A 21882-nucleotide genomic window follows, 5' to 3' on the forward strand; every position below is an offset into this window, starting at 1 on the left:
CATAACATGATCGATTTCTCACTCGAAATGGAGAGCGAAGAAATTGACTCAGAGACTAAGGTCCTGAATTTAAACAAGGGGAATTATGATGCCATGAGACGGGAACTGAGTAGGTCTGATTGGACAACGTTCCTGGGAGGACTGGAGGTAGATAAACAATGGCAAACATTTAAAGATAGAATGACAAAATTGCAAAAATTGTTTATACCAATCTGGCATAAAAGGAAATCTAAAAAGGTGACTCAACCGTGGATAACAGGGGAAATTAGAGACAGCATAAAATCCAAAGATAGGGCGTATAAAATAGCCAAAAAAAGCGCCAGAGCGGAAGATTGGGAACAGTTTAAGATAGAGCAAAGGAGGGCAAAGGGCATGATCAAGAGGGGCAAAATAGCTTACGAAAACAAGCTGGCGGAAAATATAAAAACTAACTCCAAAAGCTTTTATAAGTATATCAAAAGGAAAAGACTGGTGAAAACCAAAGTTGGTCCATTGCAGTCAGATACGGGGGAATATATAATGGGAAATAAGGAAATGGCAGATCAACTAAATGCATACTTTGGGTCAGTCTTTACGAAGGAAGACACAAAAAACCTCCCTGGGATATCGGGAAAAATAGGGACATTGGCAAAGGAGGAACTGACGCAAATCAATATCTCTAAGGATATGGTGTTAAGGAAGCTAAAGGGATTGAAGGTGGACAAATCCCCAGGGCCTGATAACATGCATCCTAGGGTACTGAAGGAGGTGGCCCTAGAGATAGCGGATGCACTAAGGATGATTTTTCAGAATTCATTAGACTCGGGAACAGTGCCGATGGATTGGAGGGTAGCTAACGTTACCCCACTATTCAAAAAGGGGGGTAGGGAAAAAGCAGGTAATTACAGACCTGTAAGCCTTACATCAGTTGTGGGCAAAATGCTGGAGTCCATCATTAAGGATGAAATAGCGGAGCACTTAGCAAATGGGGACAGGATAGGACAGAGTCAACATGGATTTACAAAGGGTAAATCGTGCTTGACTAATCTATTGGAATTTTTTGAGGGAGTAACTGGTAGAATAGATGGGGGAGAGCCAGTAGATGTGGTGTACCTGGACTTCCAAAAGGCCTTCGATAAGGTCCCACATAAAAGATTAGCATGGAAAATTGAGGCTCATGGGATAAAGGGGAAAGTTTTGGCGTGGATAGGGAACTGGCTGTCAGATAGAAAACAGAGAGTTGGAATAAACGGCTCATTTTCTGAATGGCAGGCAGTAACAAGTGGGGTACCACAGGGATCTGTCCTGGGCCCCCAGCTGTTCACAATTTACATTAATGACCTGGATCAGGGAGTCGGATGCAGCATTTCCAAATTTGCAGACGACACTAAACTAGGAGGGGGGGTGGGCTCAGAGGAAGAGACCAGGAAGCTCCAGAGCGATTTGGACAGACTGGGCGATTGGGCGGATAAATGGCAGATGCACTATAATGTGGACAAGTGCGAAGTTATCCACCTTGGGTGCAGGAACGGGAGGGCAAATTATTATTTAAATGGCAATAGATTGGGAGAGGGGGAAGTACAGAGAGACCTGGGTGTTCTTGTACACCAGTCACTGAAGGCGAGCATGCAGGTGCAACAGGCGGTCAAGAAGGCAAACGGTATGCTGGCCTTCATAGCAAAAGGGTTAGAATACAGGAACAGGGATACCTTGCTGCAGCTGTACAGGGCACTGGTGAGACCACACCTCGAGTACTGTGTACAGTTTTGGTCGCCTCATCTGAGGAAGGATGTTCTTGCCATGGAGGGGGTGCAGCGGCGATTCACCAGGCTGATACCAGGAATGGCGGGAATGACCTATGAGGAGAGACTATGTAGTTTAGGGATGTACACACTGGAGTTTAGAAGATTGAGAGGGGACCTCATAGAAGTGTATAAAATTCTGACAGGTCTAGACAGACTGGATGCAGAAGGAATGTTTCCCTTGGCGGGTGAGAACAGAACTAGAGGACATAATTTAAGGATAAGGGCTAAACCATTTAGGACAGAGATGAGGGGGAATTTCTTCACTCAGAGAGTGGTGAACCTGTGGAACTCATTGCCACAGAGGGCAGTGTACGCCAGCTCATTAAATATATTTAAGAGGGAATTAGATATATTTCTACGGGCAAAAGGGGTTAAGGGTTACGGAGAGAAGGCGGGGACGGGATACTGAATTAAAGGATCAGCCATGATCTCATCGAATGGCGGAGCAGGCACGAAGGGCCGAATGGCCTACTCCTGCTCCTATCTTCTATGTATCTATGTAACTCCCTCCCTGACAGCACTGGGTCACAATCCTGGAACTCCCTCCCTGACAGCACTGGGTCACAATCCTGGAACTCGCTCCCTAACAGCACTGAGTCACAATCCTGGAACTCCCTCCCTGACAGCACTGGGTCACAATCCTGGAACTCGCTCCCTGACAGCACTGGGTCACAATCCTGGAACTCGCTCCCTAACAGCACTGGGTCACTGAATCCTGGAACACCCTCCTGTGGTGTATGTAACCTGTTCCACCTTAAGAGAACTACCTTAAGAGATGTACTACTTTCTCTTGGCTGCTGTATACTGTAACACCGGTGGTGACCACACCGGTATATAAACGTTGTGTAGTGATTTGCTGGGCAGTTCAGCCCTGACCTCCGAATAGTAAAGACCTGTTAAAGTTATTCTTGTTGTCTGTGTCCAGTGATTTATAATAAGCATAACTGGGACACACAGACTCAACAGTGGCGACGAGTCCGATCTTACCCTGCGGCAGTTTTACATCCAAGGCAGCTTCGTCCTCAGAACGGGCGTCGAGAAGAGGCATCCGCCCTCATCATCCTGCTGAGCACCACATTGCACGGGAGGCATCGAGAACCCGGAAAAAAAAAAAGAATAATTCTGACCACGAAGCCCTCCATCAGCGACAGGCAGTGATCATCCCTTCTACCACGGTGGTGGGTAAGCCGATCAGCGACACGAGCAGAAAGTCGGCCGCGTTGGCTGTGGAGTAGGGGAGGGAAAACGGAGGAAAAAGGGCGGAGAACTCGACCGCGGCCGGTGAAAAGGGCCGGGCTGCAATCGGGGCCGAGAGGCGCAGCGACTGGGGCAGCGTTAAGGCCACGAGAACCGCGGAGAACTCAACTGCAGCCGGTGTAAAGGACCGGCCTGCAAGCGGGGCTGAGAGGCGCAACAGCAGGGGACGCGTGAATGCCCACGGGAACCGCGGGGGAGCAAAAAGCAGCGTCGGGGAATTGAGAACCGCTGGGGAGGCGAGAACGGCAGCAGCACGGCAATCGCCATTGCAGCCAGCGGGGGAAGAAGGCAAATGCGGGAAGCCGCCATTGTAGTCGGCGGGGGAAGAAGACGAGCGCGGGAAAAAAACGCCAAGCGCGGGAAGCCGCCATTTTAGTAGGCGGGGGAAGAAGACAAGCGCGGGAAGCCACCATTTTGGGAAAAAGAAAATTTAAAGAAACTTGCAAGGATGCCTAAACATGGTAACATCAATGCTTTTGATAGCGATGTCGAAGATTGGGCCATGTATGTAGAACGCATGGAAGTTTATTGTAGAGCAAATGAGGTACCAGATGATAAGAAAGCACTAACCTTATTAAACTCAATGGGTGCGAAGACGTACGGGCTATTGAAGCACCTTGTATCACCAGATAAACCGGCGGATCAGACTTTCGCGAATATTGTTACTGTCCTGAAAAATCATTTAAACCCCACGCCGCTGCTGATAGCGGAACGATTTAAATTTTACAGAAGAACGCAGCTGAAAGAAGAAAGCAACGCTGAATTCTTAATTGAACTGCGTAAGCTATCAAAGTACTGTCAGTTTGGAACAGGACTAGCAGATGCGCTGAGAGATAAATTTGTGTGTGGATTGTTAAAAGAAGGAACACAAAAGCGACTGCTTGAGGAGAATGATCTTACGCTTGATAAAGCTGTCACTATTGCAGCATCGCACGAAGCCGCAGCGAGAGGCACTGCGGAAATGCAGCTAAGGTCATCGGAACTCAGCACCAATCAAATGGCCTTGGGTGCAGTAAAGTGTTATCGTTGTGGAAAGACAACGCACGATCAGAACCAGTGCTGGTTCAAAAATCAGGAATGCAGAAAATGTGGCAGGCTTGGTCACATAGCTAAAGTATGCCGGTCAGGAAAGAAGACCAGCAACAAAAAGTCACCGCAGGAAAAGTGCAGAAAGGTACACAAAGTGACAGAGAACAGTTCGGATGAACAGAAGTCAGATTCAGACTCCAGCAGTAAGGAACTGGGTTGTTTAAGAGTACACAATGTGGGTAATGAAGCAGACCTCCAAACTATCTGGGTCACACTTCAGATAGCAGGAGTCCAAGTGAAGATGGAATTGGACACTGGATCGGCATTGACGGTCATGAATAAGCAAGACTACAAAAGGTTATTCCCACATATTCCCCTACGGGATACGGAGATTGTATTGAAAACATACACGGGGCAAAGAGTATGCCCCATCGGAAAGATAAAGGTAAAGGTGGTCCACAAGGGCAAAGAAAGCCGAGGAATGGACTAATATGTGCTACCTGAGGGAGGTCCACCACTACTGGGATGGGAGTGGATCAGGAGAATAAATATGGACTGGCATTCCTTAAAAGCACTAACGGTAGATTCCGGTAAAAAAGATGTCAAACCTAAACGATTGTCCAGAATATTGGCCGATGCTAAAGAGGTGTTCCAACAGGGACTGGGAACACTGAGAGGAATTACGGCAAACATCAAGGTTGAAGAACATGCAAACCCGAAATTTTTCAAAGCCAGACCGGTACCTTATGCGATACGACCTGCTGTGGAAGCTGAGCTGGAAGGGCTAGAATGTTCAGGAGTACTGTCTAAGGTGGACTGGAGTGAGTGGGCCACGCCCATTGTTCCCGTCATGAAGCGTTCATCGAGCAACAAGCCGGGGGAACCGGGGAAGGTTCGCATCTGTGGAGATTTCAAGATCACTGTTAATCCGGTGCTTCACACGGTGCAATATCCGCTTCCGCGGATTGAGGATATCTTCGCTTCGTTGTCTGGCGGGAAACACTTCACCAAGATAGACCTGGCGCAGGCGTACTTACAGATGGAAGTTGAGGAAGAGTCACGCCAGTATCTCACGATCAACACGCATAGAGGCTTGTATCGGTATAATAGACTGGTTTTTGGAGTGGCATCGGCTCCAGCAATTTGGCAGAGGGCCATGGAACAGGTATTACAGGGAATTCCAGGCACACAATGTTACCTGGACGATATTCTGATTACAGGAGATGATGATGAGGAACACCTTGCAAATTTGGAACTGGTGCTCACCAGATTGAAAGAATACGGACTTCGAGTTAATCGCCAGAAATGTGTGTTCTTTCAGAAGCGGATCTCGTACTGTGGTCATGTCATTGACCAGGAGGGGCTTCATAAGTCTCCTGACAAGATCAAAGCTGTTGTGAAGGCTCCCGCTCCGGATAATGTATCCCAGTTGAGGTCGTTCCTAGGGTTGATTAACTATTACCATAAGTTTCTGCCAAATTTATCCACGGTGCTGTACCCGCTGAACGCTCTTTTGCAGAAGGGAGTACCATGGAAGTGGAGCGAGGACTGTAAGAGGGCCTTTCGCAAAAGCAAGGCATTGATCACCTCAGAGGAAGTGTTGGCTCACTTCAACCCAACGCTGCCTATTCGTTTGGCTTTTGATGCTTCTCCATATGGTATTGGGGCAGTACTCTCACACAAGTTGCCAAATGGCTTGGAGAGGCCAGTCGCGTTCGCATCCAGATCATTGACCTCCGCTGAGTGCAACTATGCTCAGATAGATAGGGAGGCTCTCAGCCTTGTGTGGGGAGTAAAGAAGTTTAATCATTACCTGCAGGGCCAAAAGTTTACGCTACTGACAGACCACCAGCCGTTGGTATCCATTTTTAACCCTAAGAAGGGTGTTTCGGTGATGACAGCACAGAGGCTCCAGAGATGGTCCCTTTTCCTAGGGGCACCTCAATATCAGATTGAATTCAAAGGTACAAAGCAGCATGGTAATGCTGATGGGCTGTCGCGCCTGCCACTACCTACAGCGGAGGAGGCACCGACGGTTGACCCTGTTGAGTTATTTCACTCGACCATCATCGAATGTTTACCAGTCACCAATGCAAGTATTGAAAGAGAAACCAGGAACGACCCGACACTGTCCCGGGTCTACGAATTGACAGTGAAGGGATGGCCAGCACATGGTGATCCACTGTTACCGGCATTCTCAGCAAGACGAGAACAGCTGTCCGTCTGTCAAGGAACATTGATGTATGGAACAAGGGTGATTATTCCTCCTAAGTTAAGAGAGATAGTTCTAAAGGAACTGCATGAAGGTCATCTGGGGGGAGTCAAGATGAAAAGCCTTGCTAGGGCTTATGTGTGGTGGCCGGGTATCGACCAACAGATAGAGGATCTGACGAAAAGCTGCTCAGGGTGCCAAAAAGTTCAAAATGCACCTCCGATTGCACCGCTGCATCCATGGGAATGGCCTTCAACCCCATGGCAATGTGTACATATTGACTTTGCTGGTCCATTCATGGACTCCATGTTTTTAATTGCGGTGGACGCACATTCTAAATGTCCAGAAGTGATTAAGATGACTACCACTACCTCGGAAAAGACGATCGCGGTGCTAAGAATGATATTTGCAAGAAATGGATTGCCAGAACAAATATGTTCAGACAACGGACCGCAGTTCGTGTCAGAAGAATTCCAGAAATTCATGAAGAAGAATGGGGTGAAACATTATACCTCTGCCCCATATCATCCGGCTACAAACGGGTTGGCCGAGAGATTTGTACAAACGTTCAAAAAAGCAATAAAGGCCATGAGCGAAGATCAGATTCCACTACAACACAAGGTGGACAATTTCCTACTGGCATATCGAAACGCCACTCATGCAGTGACAAACCAAAGTCCTGCCATGATGTTCTATAACAGGAGGTTGCGGTCCAGGTTGGACTTGTTAAAACCAAATGTGCGGAGGGAAGTCGAAAACAAACAGTTCCAGCATATAAATAACAAGACCACTCGGAGTTTCGAAATAGGACAACCAGTGTTAGCCCGGGACGATAAAAATGAGAAATGGCAATCTGGAACAAGTCGGGCCAGACAAGAACCCCTGATGTACACGGTAGATATTGGTGAAAATGTAATACGACGTCATGCTGACCAACTGGTAGAATCGAGAACAAGGGTCGAACCCATGGTTACGGCAGAGACAACCGTGGAAGAAGTTAGTGAACCTGAAGCATCTGCCTCAGAAGTGAATGTACCTGATGATGATGTCCAATCCATAAGAGATCAACTAGATGAGTCACCCCAGCAACGAGAATCAGAGACCCCTGAAAGGCGTTATCCAACTCGGATCAGGAGGCCTCCTCAGAGACTGAATCTTTGAACTGTTTTGCATGAAGTTGTATAGATATATATATGTTATTATTATGTTATGTTAAATGGGGATATAACTGTTAAGCTAAAAAGGGAGGATTGTGGTGTATGTAACCTGTTCCACCTTAAGAGAACTACCTTAAGAGATGTACTACTTTCTCTTGGCTGCTGTATACTGTAATACCGGTGGTGACCACACCGGTATATAAACGTTGTGTAGTGATTTGCTGGGCAGTTCAGCCCTGACCTCCGAATAGTAAAGACCTGCTAAAGTTATTCTTGTTGTCTGTGTCCAGTGATTTATAATAAGCATAACTGGGACACACAGACTCAACACCTCCCTGACAGCACTGGGTCACAATCCTGGAACTCGCTCCCTGACAGCACTGGGTCACAATCCTGGAACTCCCTCCCTGACAGCACTGGGTCACAATCCTGGAACTCCCTCCCTGACAGCACTGGGTCACAATCCTGGAACTCCCTCCCTGACAGCACTGGGTCACAATCCTGGAACTCCCTCCCTGACAGCACTGGGTCACAATCCTGGAACTCCCTCCCTGACAGCACTGGGTCACAATCCTGGAACTCCCTCCCTGACAGCACTGGGTCACAATCCTGGAACTCGCTCCCTGACAGCACTGGGTCACAATCCTGGAACTCCCTCCCTGACAGCACTGGGTCACAATCCTGGAACTCCCTCCCTGACAGCACTGGGTCACAATCCTGGAACTCCCTCCCTGACAGCACTGGGTCACAATCCTGGAACTCCCTCCCTGACAGCACTGGGTCACAATCCTGGAACTCCCTCCCTGACAGCACTGGGTCACAATCCTGGAACTCCCTCCCTGACAGCACTGGGTCACAATCCTGGAACTCGCTCCCTGACAGCACTGGGTCACAATCCTGGAACTCCCTCCCTGACAGCACTGGGTCACTGAATCCTGGAACTCTCTCCCTGACAGCACTGGGTCACAATCCTGGAACTCGCTCCCTAACAGCACTGAGTCACAATCCTGGAACTCCCTCCCTGACAGCACTGGGACACAATCCTGGAACTCCCTCCCTGACAGCACTGGGTCACAATCCTGGAGCTCGCTCCCTGACAGCACTGGGTCACAATCCTGGAACTCTCTCCCGGACAGCACTGGGTCACAATCCTGGAACTCCCTCCCTGACAGCACTGGGTCACAATCCTGGAACTCGCTCCCTGACAGCACTGGGTCACAATCCTGGAACTCGCTCCCTGACAGCACTGGGTCACAATCCTGGAACTCCCTCCCTGACAGCACTGGGTCACAATCCTGGAACTCTCTCCCGGACAGCACTGGGTCACAATCCTGGAACTCCCTCCCTGACAGCACTGGGTCACAATCCTGGAACTCGCTCCCTGACAGCACTGGGACACAATCCTGGAACTCGCTCCCTAACAGCACTGGGTCACAATCCTGGAACTCTCTCCCTGACAGCACTGGGTCACAATCCTGGAACTCTCTCCCTGACAGCACTGGGTCACAATCCTGGAGCTTGCTCCCTGACAGCACTGGGTCACAATCCTGGAGCTTGCTCCCTGACAGCACTGGGTCACAATCCTTGGACTCGCTCCCTAACAGCACTGGGACACAATCCTGGAACTCCCTCCCGGACAGCACTGGGTCACAATCCTGGAACTCCCTCCCTAACAGCACTGGGTCACAATCCTTGGACTCGCTCCCTAACAGCACTGGGTCACAATCCTGGAACTCCCTCCCGGACAGCACTGGGTCACAATCCTGGAGCTTGCTCCCTGACAGCACTGGGTCACAATCCTTGGACTCGCTCCCTAACAGCACTGGGACACAATCCTGGAACTCCCTCCCTGACAGCACTGGGTCACAATCCTGGAACTCGCTCCCTGACAGCACTGGGTCACAATCCTGGAACTCCCTCCCTAACAGCACTGAGTCACAATCCTGGAACTCCCTCCCTGACAGCACTGGGACACAATCCTGGAACTCCCTCCCTGACAGCACTGGGTCACAATCCTGGAGCTCGCTCCCTGACAGCACTGGGTCACAATCCTGGAACTCTCTCCCGGACAGCACTGGGTCACAATCCTGGAACTCCCTCCCTGACAGCACTGGGTCACAATCCTGGAACTCGCTCCCTGACAGCACTGGGTCACAATCCTGGAACTCCCTCCCTGACAGCACTGGGACACAATCCTGGAACTCCCTCCCTGACAGCACTGGGTCACAATCCTGGAACTCCCTCCCTGACAGCACTGGGTCACAATCCTGGAACTCGCTCCCTGACAGCACTGGGTCACAATCCTGGAACTCTCTCCCGGACAGCACTGGGTCACAATCCTGGAACTCTCTCCCTGACAGCACTGGGTCACAATCCTGGAACTCGCTCCCTGACAGCACTGGGTCACAATCCTGGAACTCCCTCCCTGACAGCACTGGGTCACAATCCTGGAACTCGCTCCCTGACAGCACTGGGTCACAATCCTGGAACTCTCTCCCGGACAGCACTGGGTCACAATCCTGGAACTCCCTCCCTGACAGCACTGGGTCACAATCCTGGAACTCCCTCCCTGACAGCACTGGGTCACAATCCTGGAACTCCCTCCCTGACAGCATGGGTCACAATCCTGGAACTCCCTCCCTGACAGCACTGGGTCACAATCCTGGAACTCCCTCCCTGACAGCACTGGGACACAATCCTGGAACTCCCTCCCTGACAGCACTGGGTCACAATCCTGGAACTCGCTCCCTGACAGCACTGGGTCACAATCCTGGAACTCCCTCCCTGACAGCACTGGGTCACAATCCTGGAACTCTCTCCCTGACAGCACTGGGTCACAATCCTGGAACTCTCTCCCTGACAGCACTGGGTCACAATCCTGGAACTCGCTCCCTGACAGCATGGGTCACAATCCTGGAACTCGCTCCCTGACAGCACTGGGTCACAATCCTGGAACTCCCTCCCTGACAGCACTGGGTCACAATCCTGGAACTCCCTCCCTGACAGCACTGGGTCACAATCCTGGAACTCGCTCCCTGACAGCATGGGTCACAATCCTGGAACTCCCTCCCTGACAGCACTGGGACACAATCCTGGAACTCTCTCCCTGACAGCATGGGTCACAATCCTGGAACTCTCTCCCTGACAGCACTGGGTCACAATCCTGGAACTCGCTCCCTGACAGCACTGGGACACAATCCTGGAACTCCCTCCCTGACAGCACTGGGTCACAATCCTGGAACTCGCTCCCTGACAGCACTGGGTCACAATCCTGGAACTCGCTCCCTGACAGCACTGGGTCACAATCCTGGAACTCGCTCCCTGACAGCACTGGGACACAATCCTGGAACTCGCTCCCTAACAGCACTGGGTCACAATCCTGGAACTCTCTCCCTGACAGCACTGGGTCACAATCTTGGAACTCCCTCCCTGACAGCACTGGGTCACAATCCTGGAACTCGCTCCCTGACAGCACTGGGTCACAATCCTGGAACTCTCTCCCTGACAGCACTGGGTCACAATCCTGGAGCTTGCTCCCTGACAGCACTGGGTCACAATCCTTGGACTCGCTCCCTAACAGCACTGGGACACAATCCTGGAACTCCCTCCCGGACAGCACTGGGTCACAATCCTGGAGCTTGCTCCCTGACAGCACTGGGTCACAATCCTTGGACTCGCTCCCTAACAGCACTGGGTCACAATCCTGGAACTCCCTCCCGGACAGCACTGGGTCACAATCCTGGAGCTTGCTCCCTGACAGCACTGGGTCACAATCCTTGGACTCGCTCCCTAACAGCACTGGGACACAATCCTGGAACTCCCTCCCTGACAGCACTGGGTCACAATCCTGGAACTCCCTCCCTAACAGCACTGTGGGAGCACCTTCACCACACGGACTGCAGCGGTTCAAGAGGGCGGCTCACCACCACCTTCTCAAGGGGCGACTAGGGATGGGCAATAAACGCTGGCCTTGTCAGCGACGCCCACATCCCAGGAACAAATTTATTAAAAATTACTAGAATGATACCCGGACTCCAAGGGTTAAGTTACGAGGAAAGATGACACAAACTAAGGTTGTATTCCCTGGAATTTAGAAGGTTAACAGGTGATCTGATCGAAGTTTTCAAGATATTAAGGGGAACGGATTGTGTAGATAGAGAGAAACTATTTCCGCTGGTTGGGGATTCTAGGACTGGGGGCAGAGTCTAAAAATTAGAGCCAGACCTTTCAGGAGTGAAATTAGGAAACACTTCTACACACACAGGGTGGTAGAAGTTTGGAACTCTCTTCCGCAAACGGCAATTGATGCTGGGTCAGTTGTTAATTTCATATCTGAGATTGATGGATTTTTGTTAACCAAATGTATTAAGTGATACGGGCCATAGACGGGTACATGGAGTTAGGTCTCAGATCAGCCATGATCTCATTGCATTGCGGAACAGGCTCGAGGGGCTGAATGGCTTCCTCCTGTTTCTAAGTTGATCGGTTGGTGCATTGATTGACAGACTGAGCATTGATTAACAAGCAGTGTATTGATTGACAGGCTGAGCATTGATCGACAGGCCGTGCATTGATTGACAAGCGGTGTATTGATTGACAGGTGATGCATTGACTGACAGATTGATGCATTGATTGACAGGACACTGCATTGATTGACAGGCGGTGCATTGATTGACAGGTTGATGCATTGATTGACAGGACACTGCATTGATTGACAGGTTGATGCATTGATTGAGAGGTGGTGTATTGATTGACAGGTTGGTGCATTGATTGCCAGGATGCGGCATTGACTGACAGGCCGTGCATTGATTGACAGGTTGATGCATTGATTGACAGGCCGTGCATTGATTGACAGGAGGTGCATTGATTGACAGGCCGTGCAATGATTGACAGGCGGTGCATTGATTGACAGGTGGTGCATTGACTGACCAGCCCTGCATTGTTTGAAGGGTTTTGTACGGTTTGCCGGACGGAGCGCCGGAAGTGACGCGTCTCTGCCGTACAGGGAGCCGGAAGTGAGGCGCGGGTAGGCCCGACGCATGGCGCTGCCGCTCGGTGAGGCCCGGCAGGTGGGGCTGGAGGCCGGGCCGGGGAGGATAGGGTGGGCCTGGGGCCCTTTGCTCCAGCTTCCTGATCATATTTCCATTGCAGCAGCTCAGTTAATTCACATCAGTTGACTTGGTGGGAGACGGGCGCTGCACTGGTTACCAGGGTGACGGGGTCACGGGTCAGGGTGGGGACCCTAACTTTCCAAACTTCCACTCTCTGTAAACTTGATCTCATCCCCCACTCCCCTCCCTATCTCTGTAACCTCCTCCAGCCCCTACAACCCTCCCTATCTCTGTAACCTCCTCCAGCCCCTACAACCCTCCCTATCTCTGTAACCTCCTCCAGCCCCTACAACCCTCCCTATCTCTGTAACCTCCTCCAGCCCCTACAACCCTCCCTATCTCTGTAACCTCCTCCAGCCCCAACAACCCTCCCTATCTCTGTAACCTACTCCAGCCCCTACAACCCTCCCTATCTCTGTAACCTCCTCCAGCCCCTACAACCCACCCTATCTGTAACCTCCTCCAGCCCTACAACCCTCCTTATCTCTGTAACCTCCTCCAGCCCCTACAACCCTCCCTATCTCTGTAACCTCCTCCAGCCCCACTACCCTCCCTATCTCTGTAACCTCCTCCAGCCCTACAACCCTCCCTATCTCTGTAACCTCCTCCAGCCCCTACAACCCTCCCTATCTCTGTAACCTCCTCCAGCCCCTACAACCCTCCCTATCTCTGTAACCTCCTCCAGCCCTACAACCCTCCCTATCTCTGTAACCTCCTCCAGCCCTACAACCCTCCCTATCTCTGCAACCTCCTCCAGCCCTACAACCCTCTCTATCTCTGTAACCTCCTCCAGCCCCTACAACCCTCCCTATCTCTGTAACCTCCTCCAGCCCCACAACCCTCCCTATCTCTGTAACCTCCTCCAGCCCTACAACCCTCCCCATCTCTGTAACCTCCTCCAGCCCCTACAACCCTCCCTATCTCTGTAACCTCCTCCAGCCCCTACAACCCTCCCTATCTCTGTAACCTCCTCCAGCCCTACAACCCTCCCTATCTGTAACCTCCTCCAGCCCTACAACCCTCCTTATCTCTGTAACCTCCTCCAGCCCCGACAACCCTCCCTATCTCTGTAACCTCCTCCAGCCCCACTCCCCTCCCTATCTCTGTAACCTCCTCCAGCCATACAACCCTCCCTATCTCTGTAACCTCCTCCAGCCCTACAACCCTCCCTATCTCTGCAACCTCCTCCAGCCCTACAACCCTCTCTATCTCTGTAACCTCCTCCAGCCCCTACAACCCTCCCTATCTCTGTAACCTCCTCCAGCCCCACAACCCTCCCTATCTCTGTAACCTCCTCCAGCCCTACAACCCTCCCTATCTCTGTAACCTCCTCCAGCCCTACAACCCTCCCTATCTCTGTAACCTCCTCCAGCCCCTACAACCCTCCCTATCTCTGTAACCTCCTCCAGCCCCTACAACCCTCCCTATCTCTGTAACCTCCTCCAGCCCCTACAACCCTCCCTATCTCTGTAACCTCCTCCAGCCCTACAACCCTCCCTATCTCTGTAACCTCCTCCAGCCCTACAACCCTCCCTATCTCTGTAACCTCCTCCAGCCCCGACAACCCTCCCTATCTCTGTAACTTCCTCCAGCCCTACAACCCTCCCTATCTCTGTAACCTCCTCCAGCCCCTACAACCCTCCCTATCTCTGTAACCTCCTCCAGCCCCTACAACCCTCCCTATCTCTGTAACCTCCTCCAGCCCCTACAACCCTCCCTATCTCTGTAACCTCCTCCAGCCCCTACAACCCTCCCTATCTCTGTAACCTCCTCCAGCCCCAACAACCCTCCCTATCTCTGTAACCTCCTCCACTCCTACAACCCCTCCCTATCTCTGTAACCTCCTCCAGCCCCTACACCCCTCCCTATCTCTGTAACCTCCTCCAGCCCCTACAACCCTCCCTATCTCTGTAACCTCCTCCAGCCCCTACAACCCTCTCTATCTCTGTAACCTCCTCCAGCCCTACAACCCTCCCTATCTCTGTAACCTCCTCCAGCCCCGACAACCCTCCCTATCTCTGTAACTTCCTCCAGCCCTACAACCCTCCCTATCTCTGTAACCTCCTCCAGCCCCTACAACCCTCCCTATCTCTGTAACCTCCTCCAGCCCCTACAACCCTCCCTATCTCTGTAACCTCCTCCAGCCCCTACAACCCTCCCTATCTCTGTAACCTCCTCCAGCCCCTACAACCCTCCCTATCTCTGTAACCTCCTCCACTCCTACAACCCCTCCCTATCTCTGTAACCTCCTCCAGCCCCTACACCCCTCCCTATCTCTGTAACCTCCTCCAGCCCCAACAACCCTCCCTATCTCTGTAACCTCCTCCACTCCTACAACCCCTCCCTATCTCTGTAACCTCCTCCAGCCCTACAACCCCCGAGATATCCGCGCCCCTCCTATTTTGCCCTCTTGTGCATCCCCCGATTTCCATCGCTCCGCCATTGGCGGCCGTGCCTTCAGCTGCATGGGCCCCGAGCTCTGGAATTCTCTCCCTAAACCTCTCCGCCTCTCTCTCCTCCTTAAAACGCTCCTTAAAACCTCCCTCTTGGACCAAGCTTTTGGGTCACCTGCCCTAATATCTCCTCATGTGGCTCGGTGTCAAATTGTATCTGATAATCGCTCCTGTGAAGCGCCTTGGGACGTTTTACTACATTAAAGGCGCTATATAAATGCAGGTTGTTGTGGTTGAGAGGGGAGAAGAAACCAGGGCCGGGTGATGGTTGATGAGTGTTCGAGCACTGAAGGTGATATGAAAAGACTCCAAGGTCAAGAGACGGGAGTGGGACACTGGGGGCCCAGGGCCTGGTGACTGGCGGGCTGGCGGTCGTGGTCCAGATCTGGTTGGTTTGAGGTGGTTGGCTGGCTGGTGGAGATCTGGAACAGAGGGTCCAGGACTTGGGGTCTGGCGAGTGGAAGTCTTGGTCTGGGCTGACCGGCTCGTTGGTGGGGCTCTGATTGGTGCAGTCTGGTTGGTAGACGTCTGTGTCCAGCACCTGGCCGCTCATCCAGCCGTGGGGCTTGGCTCATGGGGGTCTGGGTTCAGGGTCTGGCTAGACATGGGATCTGGTGAGATCCCCCAAATCTCTCTGGCTGAGGTTTGACTCTTGCTCTTCCCTTCTCTGTGCCTCACGTTCCATCGTCGCTGACTTTGTCTCTCTTGCTGTGCCTCCTGTTCCTTGGTCTCTGACTTTCTCCCATTTCTCTGTCTATCACTTGCTCTCTCTCGCTTTCACTCAATCGTGCTTGCTCCACGTCTCTTCCTTTCTCTCACTCTCACTCTGTCTTACTTTTGCTCTATCTGCCTGTCGCTGTGTGTCTCTTTCCCTGTCTTGCTCTCGCTACCCTTGCTCTGTCTCACTCTCATTCACTTGTCTCTCGCTCTCTGTCTATTCTTTAGTCTGACTCTGTCCCTCTCACTCCCTCTGTCTCTGACTCTCTCTGTCTTTCACTTTCAGTCTTTTATTCTCTCTGTCTCTCTCTCTTGCGCTCTCTCACTCTCTTTTGTGCTTTGCTCAATCTAAGTTCTAAGTTAATTTTCTTTCTTCTGTTTGTACGCAGCTGCGATGAGTCAGCATTTCAAAACACCTTGGAGTCTCCACGGCAGCCCTGGAGATGAGAATGAGGAGAATTTTATACCGTTTGTAACGTACGTTATTTCTTGTGTATTTTTCCAGGGAGATGATGTTTTTGGTCCTGCAGATGTCTCAGTGGGTGAATGCACCGCCCAGTAAACGGGTCACGGAGATCGGGTGGTTTCAGGTTCCAGCTCTGTGCTGCTTTCTTATCTCAGCCAGTCAGCGGGAAAGGCAGTAAGGTTCATCTGGGTTAGAGAGAGGAAAAATCAGCCAGGGTTACTGCTCCCGATCACTGTCCAGTGACCCCTGGGTTAGAGAGAGGAAAAATCAGCCAGGGTTCCTGCTCCTGGTCACTGTCCAGTGACCCCTGGGTTAGAGAGAGGGGAAATCAGCCAGGGTTCCTGCTCCTGATCACTGTCCAGTGACCCCTGGGTTAGAGAGAGGAAAAATCAGCCAGGGTTCCTGCTCCTGATCACTGTCCAGTGACCCCTGGGTTAGAGAGGGGGAAATCAGCCAGGGTTCCTGCTCCTGATCACTGTCCAGTGACCCCGGGGTTAGAGAGAGGAAAAATCAGCCAGGGTTACTGCTCCTGATCACTGTCCAGTGACCCCGGGGTTAGAGAGAGGAAAAATCAGCCAGGGTTACTGCTCCCGATCACTGCCCAGAGACCCCTGGGTTAGAGAGAGAGGAAATCAGCCAGGGTTCCTGCTCCCGATCACTGTCCAGTGACCCCTGGGTTAGAGAGAGGAAAAATCAGCCAGGGTTCCTGTTCCCGATCACTGTCCAGTGACCCCGGGGTTAGAGAGAGGAAAAATCAGCCAGGGTTCCTGCTCCTGATCACTGTCCAGTGACCCCGGGGTTAGAGAGAGGAAAAATCAGCCAGGGTTACTGCTCCCGATCACTGCCCAGAGACCCCTGGGTTAGAGAGAGAGGAAATCAGCCAGGTTCCTGCTCCCGATCACTGTCCAGTGACCCCTGGGTTAGAGAGAGGAAAAATCAGCCAGGGTTCCTGTTCCCGATCACTGTCCAGTGACCCCTGGGTTAGAGAGAGAGGAAATCAGCCAGGGTTCCTGCTCCTGATCACTGTCCAGTGACCCCTGGGTTAGAGAGGGGGAAATCAGCCAGGGTTCCTGCTCCTGATCACTGTTCAGTGACCCCGGGGTTAGAGAGAGGAAAAATCAGCCAGGGTTACTGCTCCCGATCACTGTCCAGTGACCCCTGGGTTAGAGAGAGAGGAAATCAGCCAGGGTTCCTGCTCCTGATCACTGTCCAGTGACCCCTGGGTTAGAGAGGGGGAAATCAGCCAGGGTTCCTGCTCCTGATCACTGTCCAGTGACCCCTGGGTTAGAGAGAGGAAAAATCAGCCAGGGTTACTGCTCCCGATCACTGTCCAGTGACCCCTGGGTTAGAGAGAGAGGAAATCAGCCAGGGTTCCTGCTCCCGATCACTGTCCAGTGACCCCTGGGTTAGAGAGAGAGGAAATCAGCCAGGGTTCCTGCTCCTGATCACTGTCCAGTGACCCCTGGGTTAGAGAGAGGGGAAATCAGCCAGGGTTCCTGCTCCTGGTCACTGTCCAGTGACCCCTGGGTTAGAGAGAGGGGAAATCAGCCAGGGTTCCTGCCCCTGATCACTGTCCAGTGACCCCTGGGTTAGAGAGGGGGAAATCAGCCAGGGTTCCTGCTCCTGATCACTGTCCAGTGACCCCTGGGTTAGAGAGAGGGGAAATCAGCCAGGGTTCCTGCTCCTGATCACTGTCCAGTGACCCCTGGGTTAGAGAGAGGGGAAATCAGCTAGGGTTCCTGCTTCTGATCACTGTCCAGTGACCCCTGGGTTAGAGAGAGAGGAAATAGCCAGGGTTCCTGCTCCCGATCACTGTCCAGTGACCCCTGTTAGAGAGAGGGGAAATCAGCCAGGGTTCCTGCCCCTGATCACTGTCCAGTGACCCCGGGTTAGAGAGAGGGGAAACCAGCCAGGGTTCCTGCTCCTGATCACTGCCCAGTGACCCCTGGGTTAGAGAGAGGGGAAATCAGCTAGGGTTCCTGCTCCTGATCACTGTCCAGTGACCCCTGGGTTAGAGAGAGGGGAAATCAGCCAGGGTTCCTGCTCCTGATCACTGTCCAGTGACCCCAAGGTTAGAGAGAGGGGAAATCAGCCAGGGTTCCTGCTCCTGATCACTGTCCAGTGACCCCTGGGTTAGAGAGAGGGGAAATCAGCCAGGGTTCCTGCTCCTGATCACTGTCCAGTGACCCCTGGGTTAGAGAGAGGGGAAATCAGCCAGGGTTCCTGCTCCTGATCACTGTCCAGTGACCCCTGGGTTAGAGAGAGGGGAAATCAGCCAGGGTTCCTGCTCCTGATCACTGTCCAGTGACCCCTGGGTTAGAGAGAGGGAAATCAGCCAGCGTTCCTGGTCCTGGTCACTGTCCAGTGACCCCTGGGTTAGAGAGAGAGGGAAATCAGCCAGGGTTCCCGCTCCTGATCACTGTCCAGTGACCCCTGGGTTAGAGAGAGAGGAAATCAGCCAGGGTTCCTGCTCCCGATCACTGTCCAGTGACCCCTGGGTTAGAGAGAGGGGAAATCAGCCAGGGTTCCTGCTCCTGATCACTGTCCAGTGACCCCTGGGTCAGAGAGAGGGGAAATCAGCCGGGGTTCCTGCTGCTGATCACTGCCCAGTGACCCCTGGGTGAGAGAGGGGAAATCAGCCGGGGTTCCTGCTCCTGAGCACTGCCCAGTAACCCCTGTGTTAGAGAGAGAGGAAATCAGCCAGGGTTCCTGCTCCTGAGCACTGTCCATTGACCCTGGGAGATGTACTGTCCCTGATGCCTGTCAGACAGTAACCCCAGCATTTAACCCCAGCATTGACCCCTGCCTCTGACCGTGGAGGGAGAAATAGTGAGCGTCGTCCTCTTCAAAAGAAGCCAGGAATGAACTGACATTTGCCAGCTTGCCATTTCATGTGTACACGACCCATCGAGGCTGAATTCACTCCCTCCGGCCTTGCTGTGCCCGTGATCCACCTGCATGTTGGTGACATTGTAGGTTTCCAGGTGTGGGCTTCACTCGGAGGGGCAGTACTGAGGGAGCGCCGCACTGTCGGAGGGGCAGTACTGAGGGAGCGCCGCACTGTCGGAGGGGCTGTACTGAGGGAGCGCCGCACTGTCGGAGGAGCTGTACTGAGGGAGCGCGGCACTGTCGGAGGGGCAGTACTGAGGGAGCGCCGTACTGTCGGAGGGGCAGTACTGAGGGAGCGCCGCACTGTCGGAGGGGCAGTACTGAGGGAGCGCCGCACTGTCGGAGGAGCAGTACTGAGAGAGTGCTGCACTGTCGGAGGGGCAGTACTGAGGGAGTGCTGCACTGTCGGAGGGGCAGTACTGAGGGAGCGCCGTACTGTCGGAGGGGCAGTACTGAGGGAGCGCCGCACTGTCGGAGGGGCAGTACTGAGGGAGCGCCGCACTGTCGGAGGAGCAGTACTGAGAGTGCTGCACTGTCGGAGGGGCAGTACTGAGGGAGTGCTGCACTGTCGGAGGGGCAGTACTGAGGGAGCGCCGTACTGTCGGAGGGGCAGTACTGAGGGAGCGCCGCACTGTCGGAGGAGCAGTACTGAGGGAGCGCCGCACTGTCGGAGGAGCAGTACTGAGGGAGCGCCGCACTGTCGGAGGAGCTGCACTGAGGGAGTGCTGCACTATCGGAGGTGCAGTACTGAGGGAGTGCTGCACTGTCGGAGGGGCAGTACTGAGGGAGTGCTGCACTGTAGGACGGGCAGTACTGAGGGAGCGCTGCACTATCGGAGGAGCTGTACTGAGGGAGTGCCGCACTGTCGGAGGGGCAGTACTGAGGGAGCGCTGCACTATCGGAGGAGCTGTACTGAGAGAGTGCTGCACTGTCGGAGGGGCAGTACTGAGGGAGTGCTGCACTGTTGGAGGAGCTGTACTGAGGGAGCGCCGCACTGTCGGAGGGGCAGTACTGAGGGAGTGCCGCACTGTTGGAGGGGCAGTACTGAGGGAGTGCTGCACTGTCGGAGGTGCAGTACTGAGGGAGTGCTGCACTGTTGGAGGAGCTGTCACTCAGATGAGACGTTAAACCAAGGCTCCGTCTGCCCTCTTGTGGATGTAAAAGCTCCCACGGGCTCTATTCAAAGCAGAGTGGGGGATTTCTCCCCGGTGTCCTGGGCCAATATTTATCCCTCAACATCAATAAAATTGGTCATTTATTGCTTGCTGTTGCTGGGATCTTGCTGTGCACATGGCCCGCCGTGTCTGCCCACATTACAACAGAGACTGCACTTAAAAACTCATTCATCGGTTGTGAAACGCTTTGGGACATCCCGGCATGGCCTCGATGGGCCGAATGGCCTCCTCCTGTGCTGTAACCGTTCTATGAAGATGTGAAAGGTGCAACAGGACTGCAAGTTGTTCCTTAAATCATAAATGATTGGCGGAATGGGGAAGTATACAGAGGGCGGGTGTGCATGGTGGGTAAGTGGGCGCATTAGGTCATCGTAAATAATAAAATATGTTCACGATGAATAAAATGAGCGTTATCAGCGAATTACATTAAAAAAAAATGTATTCGTTCATGGGATGTGGGCGTCGCTGGCAAGGCCAGCATTTGTTGCCGTCGAGAAGGTGGTGGTGTGCCACCGCCTTGAACCACTGCAGTCCGTGTGGTGAAGGTACTCCCACAGTGCTGTTAGGGAGGGAGTCCCAGGATTTTGACCCAGCGACGATGAAGGAACGGCCGATATATTTCCAAGTCAGGACGGTGTGTGACGTGGAGGGGAACTTGGAGGTGGTGGTGTTCCCATGCACCTGCTGCCCTTGTCCTTCTAGGTGGAAGAGGTCGCGGGTTTGGGAGGTGCTGCCGAAGAAGCCTTGGCGAGTTGCTGCAGTGCATCTTGTAGATGGTACACACTGCAGCCACGGTGCGCCGGTGGTGGAGGGAGTGAATGTTTAAGGTGGTGGATGGGGTGCCAATCAAGCGGGCTGCTTTGTCCTGGATGGTGTCGAGCTTCTTGAGTGTTGTTGGAGCTGCACTCATCCAGGCAAGTGGAGAGTATTCCATCACACTCCTGACTTGTGCCTTGTAGATGGTGGAAAGGCTTTGGGGAGTCAGGAGGTGAGACACTCGCCGCAGAATACCCAGCCTCTGACCTGCTCTTGTTGCCACAGTATTTATGTGGCTGGTCCAGTTAAGTTTCTGGTCAATGGTGACCCCCAGGATGTTGATGGTGGGGGATTCGGCGATGGTAATGCCGTTGAATGCCAAGGGGCGGTGCTTACACTCTCACTTGTTGGAGATAGTCATTGCCTGGCACTTGTGTGGCGCGAATGTTACTTACCACTTATCAGCCCAAGCCTTGTCCAGGTCTTGCTGCATGGGGGCATTGACTGCTTCACTATCTGAGGAGTTGTGAATGGAACTGAACACTGTGCAGTCATCAGCGAACATCCCCACTTCTGACCTTTTGATGAAGGGAAGGTCATTGATGAAGCAGCTGAAGATGGTTGGCCCTGGGACACTGCCCTGAGGAACTCCTGCAGTGATGTCCTGCGGCTGTGATGATTAACCTCCAACTACCACAACCATCTTCCTTTGTGCTCGGCATAACTCCAGCCAGTGGAGTGTTTTCCCCCCGATTCCCATTGACTTCAGTTTTACGAGGGCTCCTTGATGCCACACTTGGTCAAATGCTGCCTTGATGTCCAGGGCACTCACTCTCACCTGACCTCTGGAATTCAGCTCTTTTGTCCATGTTTGGA

The 21882-nt window shown here is 52.8% G+C and overlaps 1 protein-coding gene across 6 annotated transcripts in view; it reads left to right on the forward strand.

Annotated features, from left to right (window-relative positions):
* The first annotated feature begins 12397 nt into the window (after positions 1-12397).
* LOC147091143 (protein INCA1-like) overlaps positions 12398-21882 on the forward strand; it is a 32619-nt gene continuing 23134 nt past the window's right edge. For 4 of the 6 annotated variants that reach the window (XM_085977607.1, XM_085977611.1, XM_085977610.1 and 1 more), the window contains exons 1-2: positions 12398-12494; positions 16110-16197. In XM_085977607.1, coding sequence (XP_085833733.1) covers positions 12479-12494; positions 16110-16197 — 104 coding nt within the window. In that variant the 5' untranslated portion in view covers positions 12398-12478. Of the gene's footprint in view, positions 12509-16109; positions 16198-21882 lie in introns of all 6 variants that reach the window. The other 2 variants (XM_085977609.1, XM_085977608.1) reach the window with 2 other exon arrangements.

Source organism: Somniosus microcephalus, unplaced genomic scaffold (assembly GCF_052327205.1).
Source record: "Somniosus microcephalus isolate GS21.2 unplaced genomic scaffold, FLI_Smic_1.0 unresolved_chr4, whole genome shotgun sequence".
In the NCBI taxonomy this organism is placed as follows: Eukaryota; Metazoa; Chordata; class Chondrichthyes; order Squaliformes; family Somniosidae; genus Somniosus; species Somniosus microcephalus.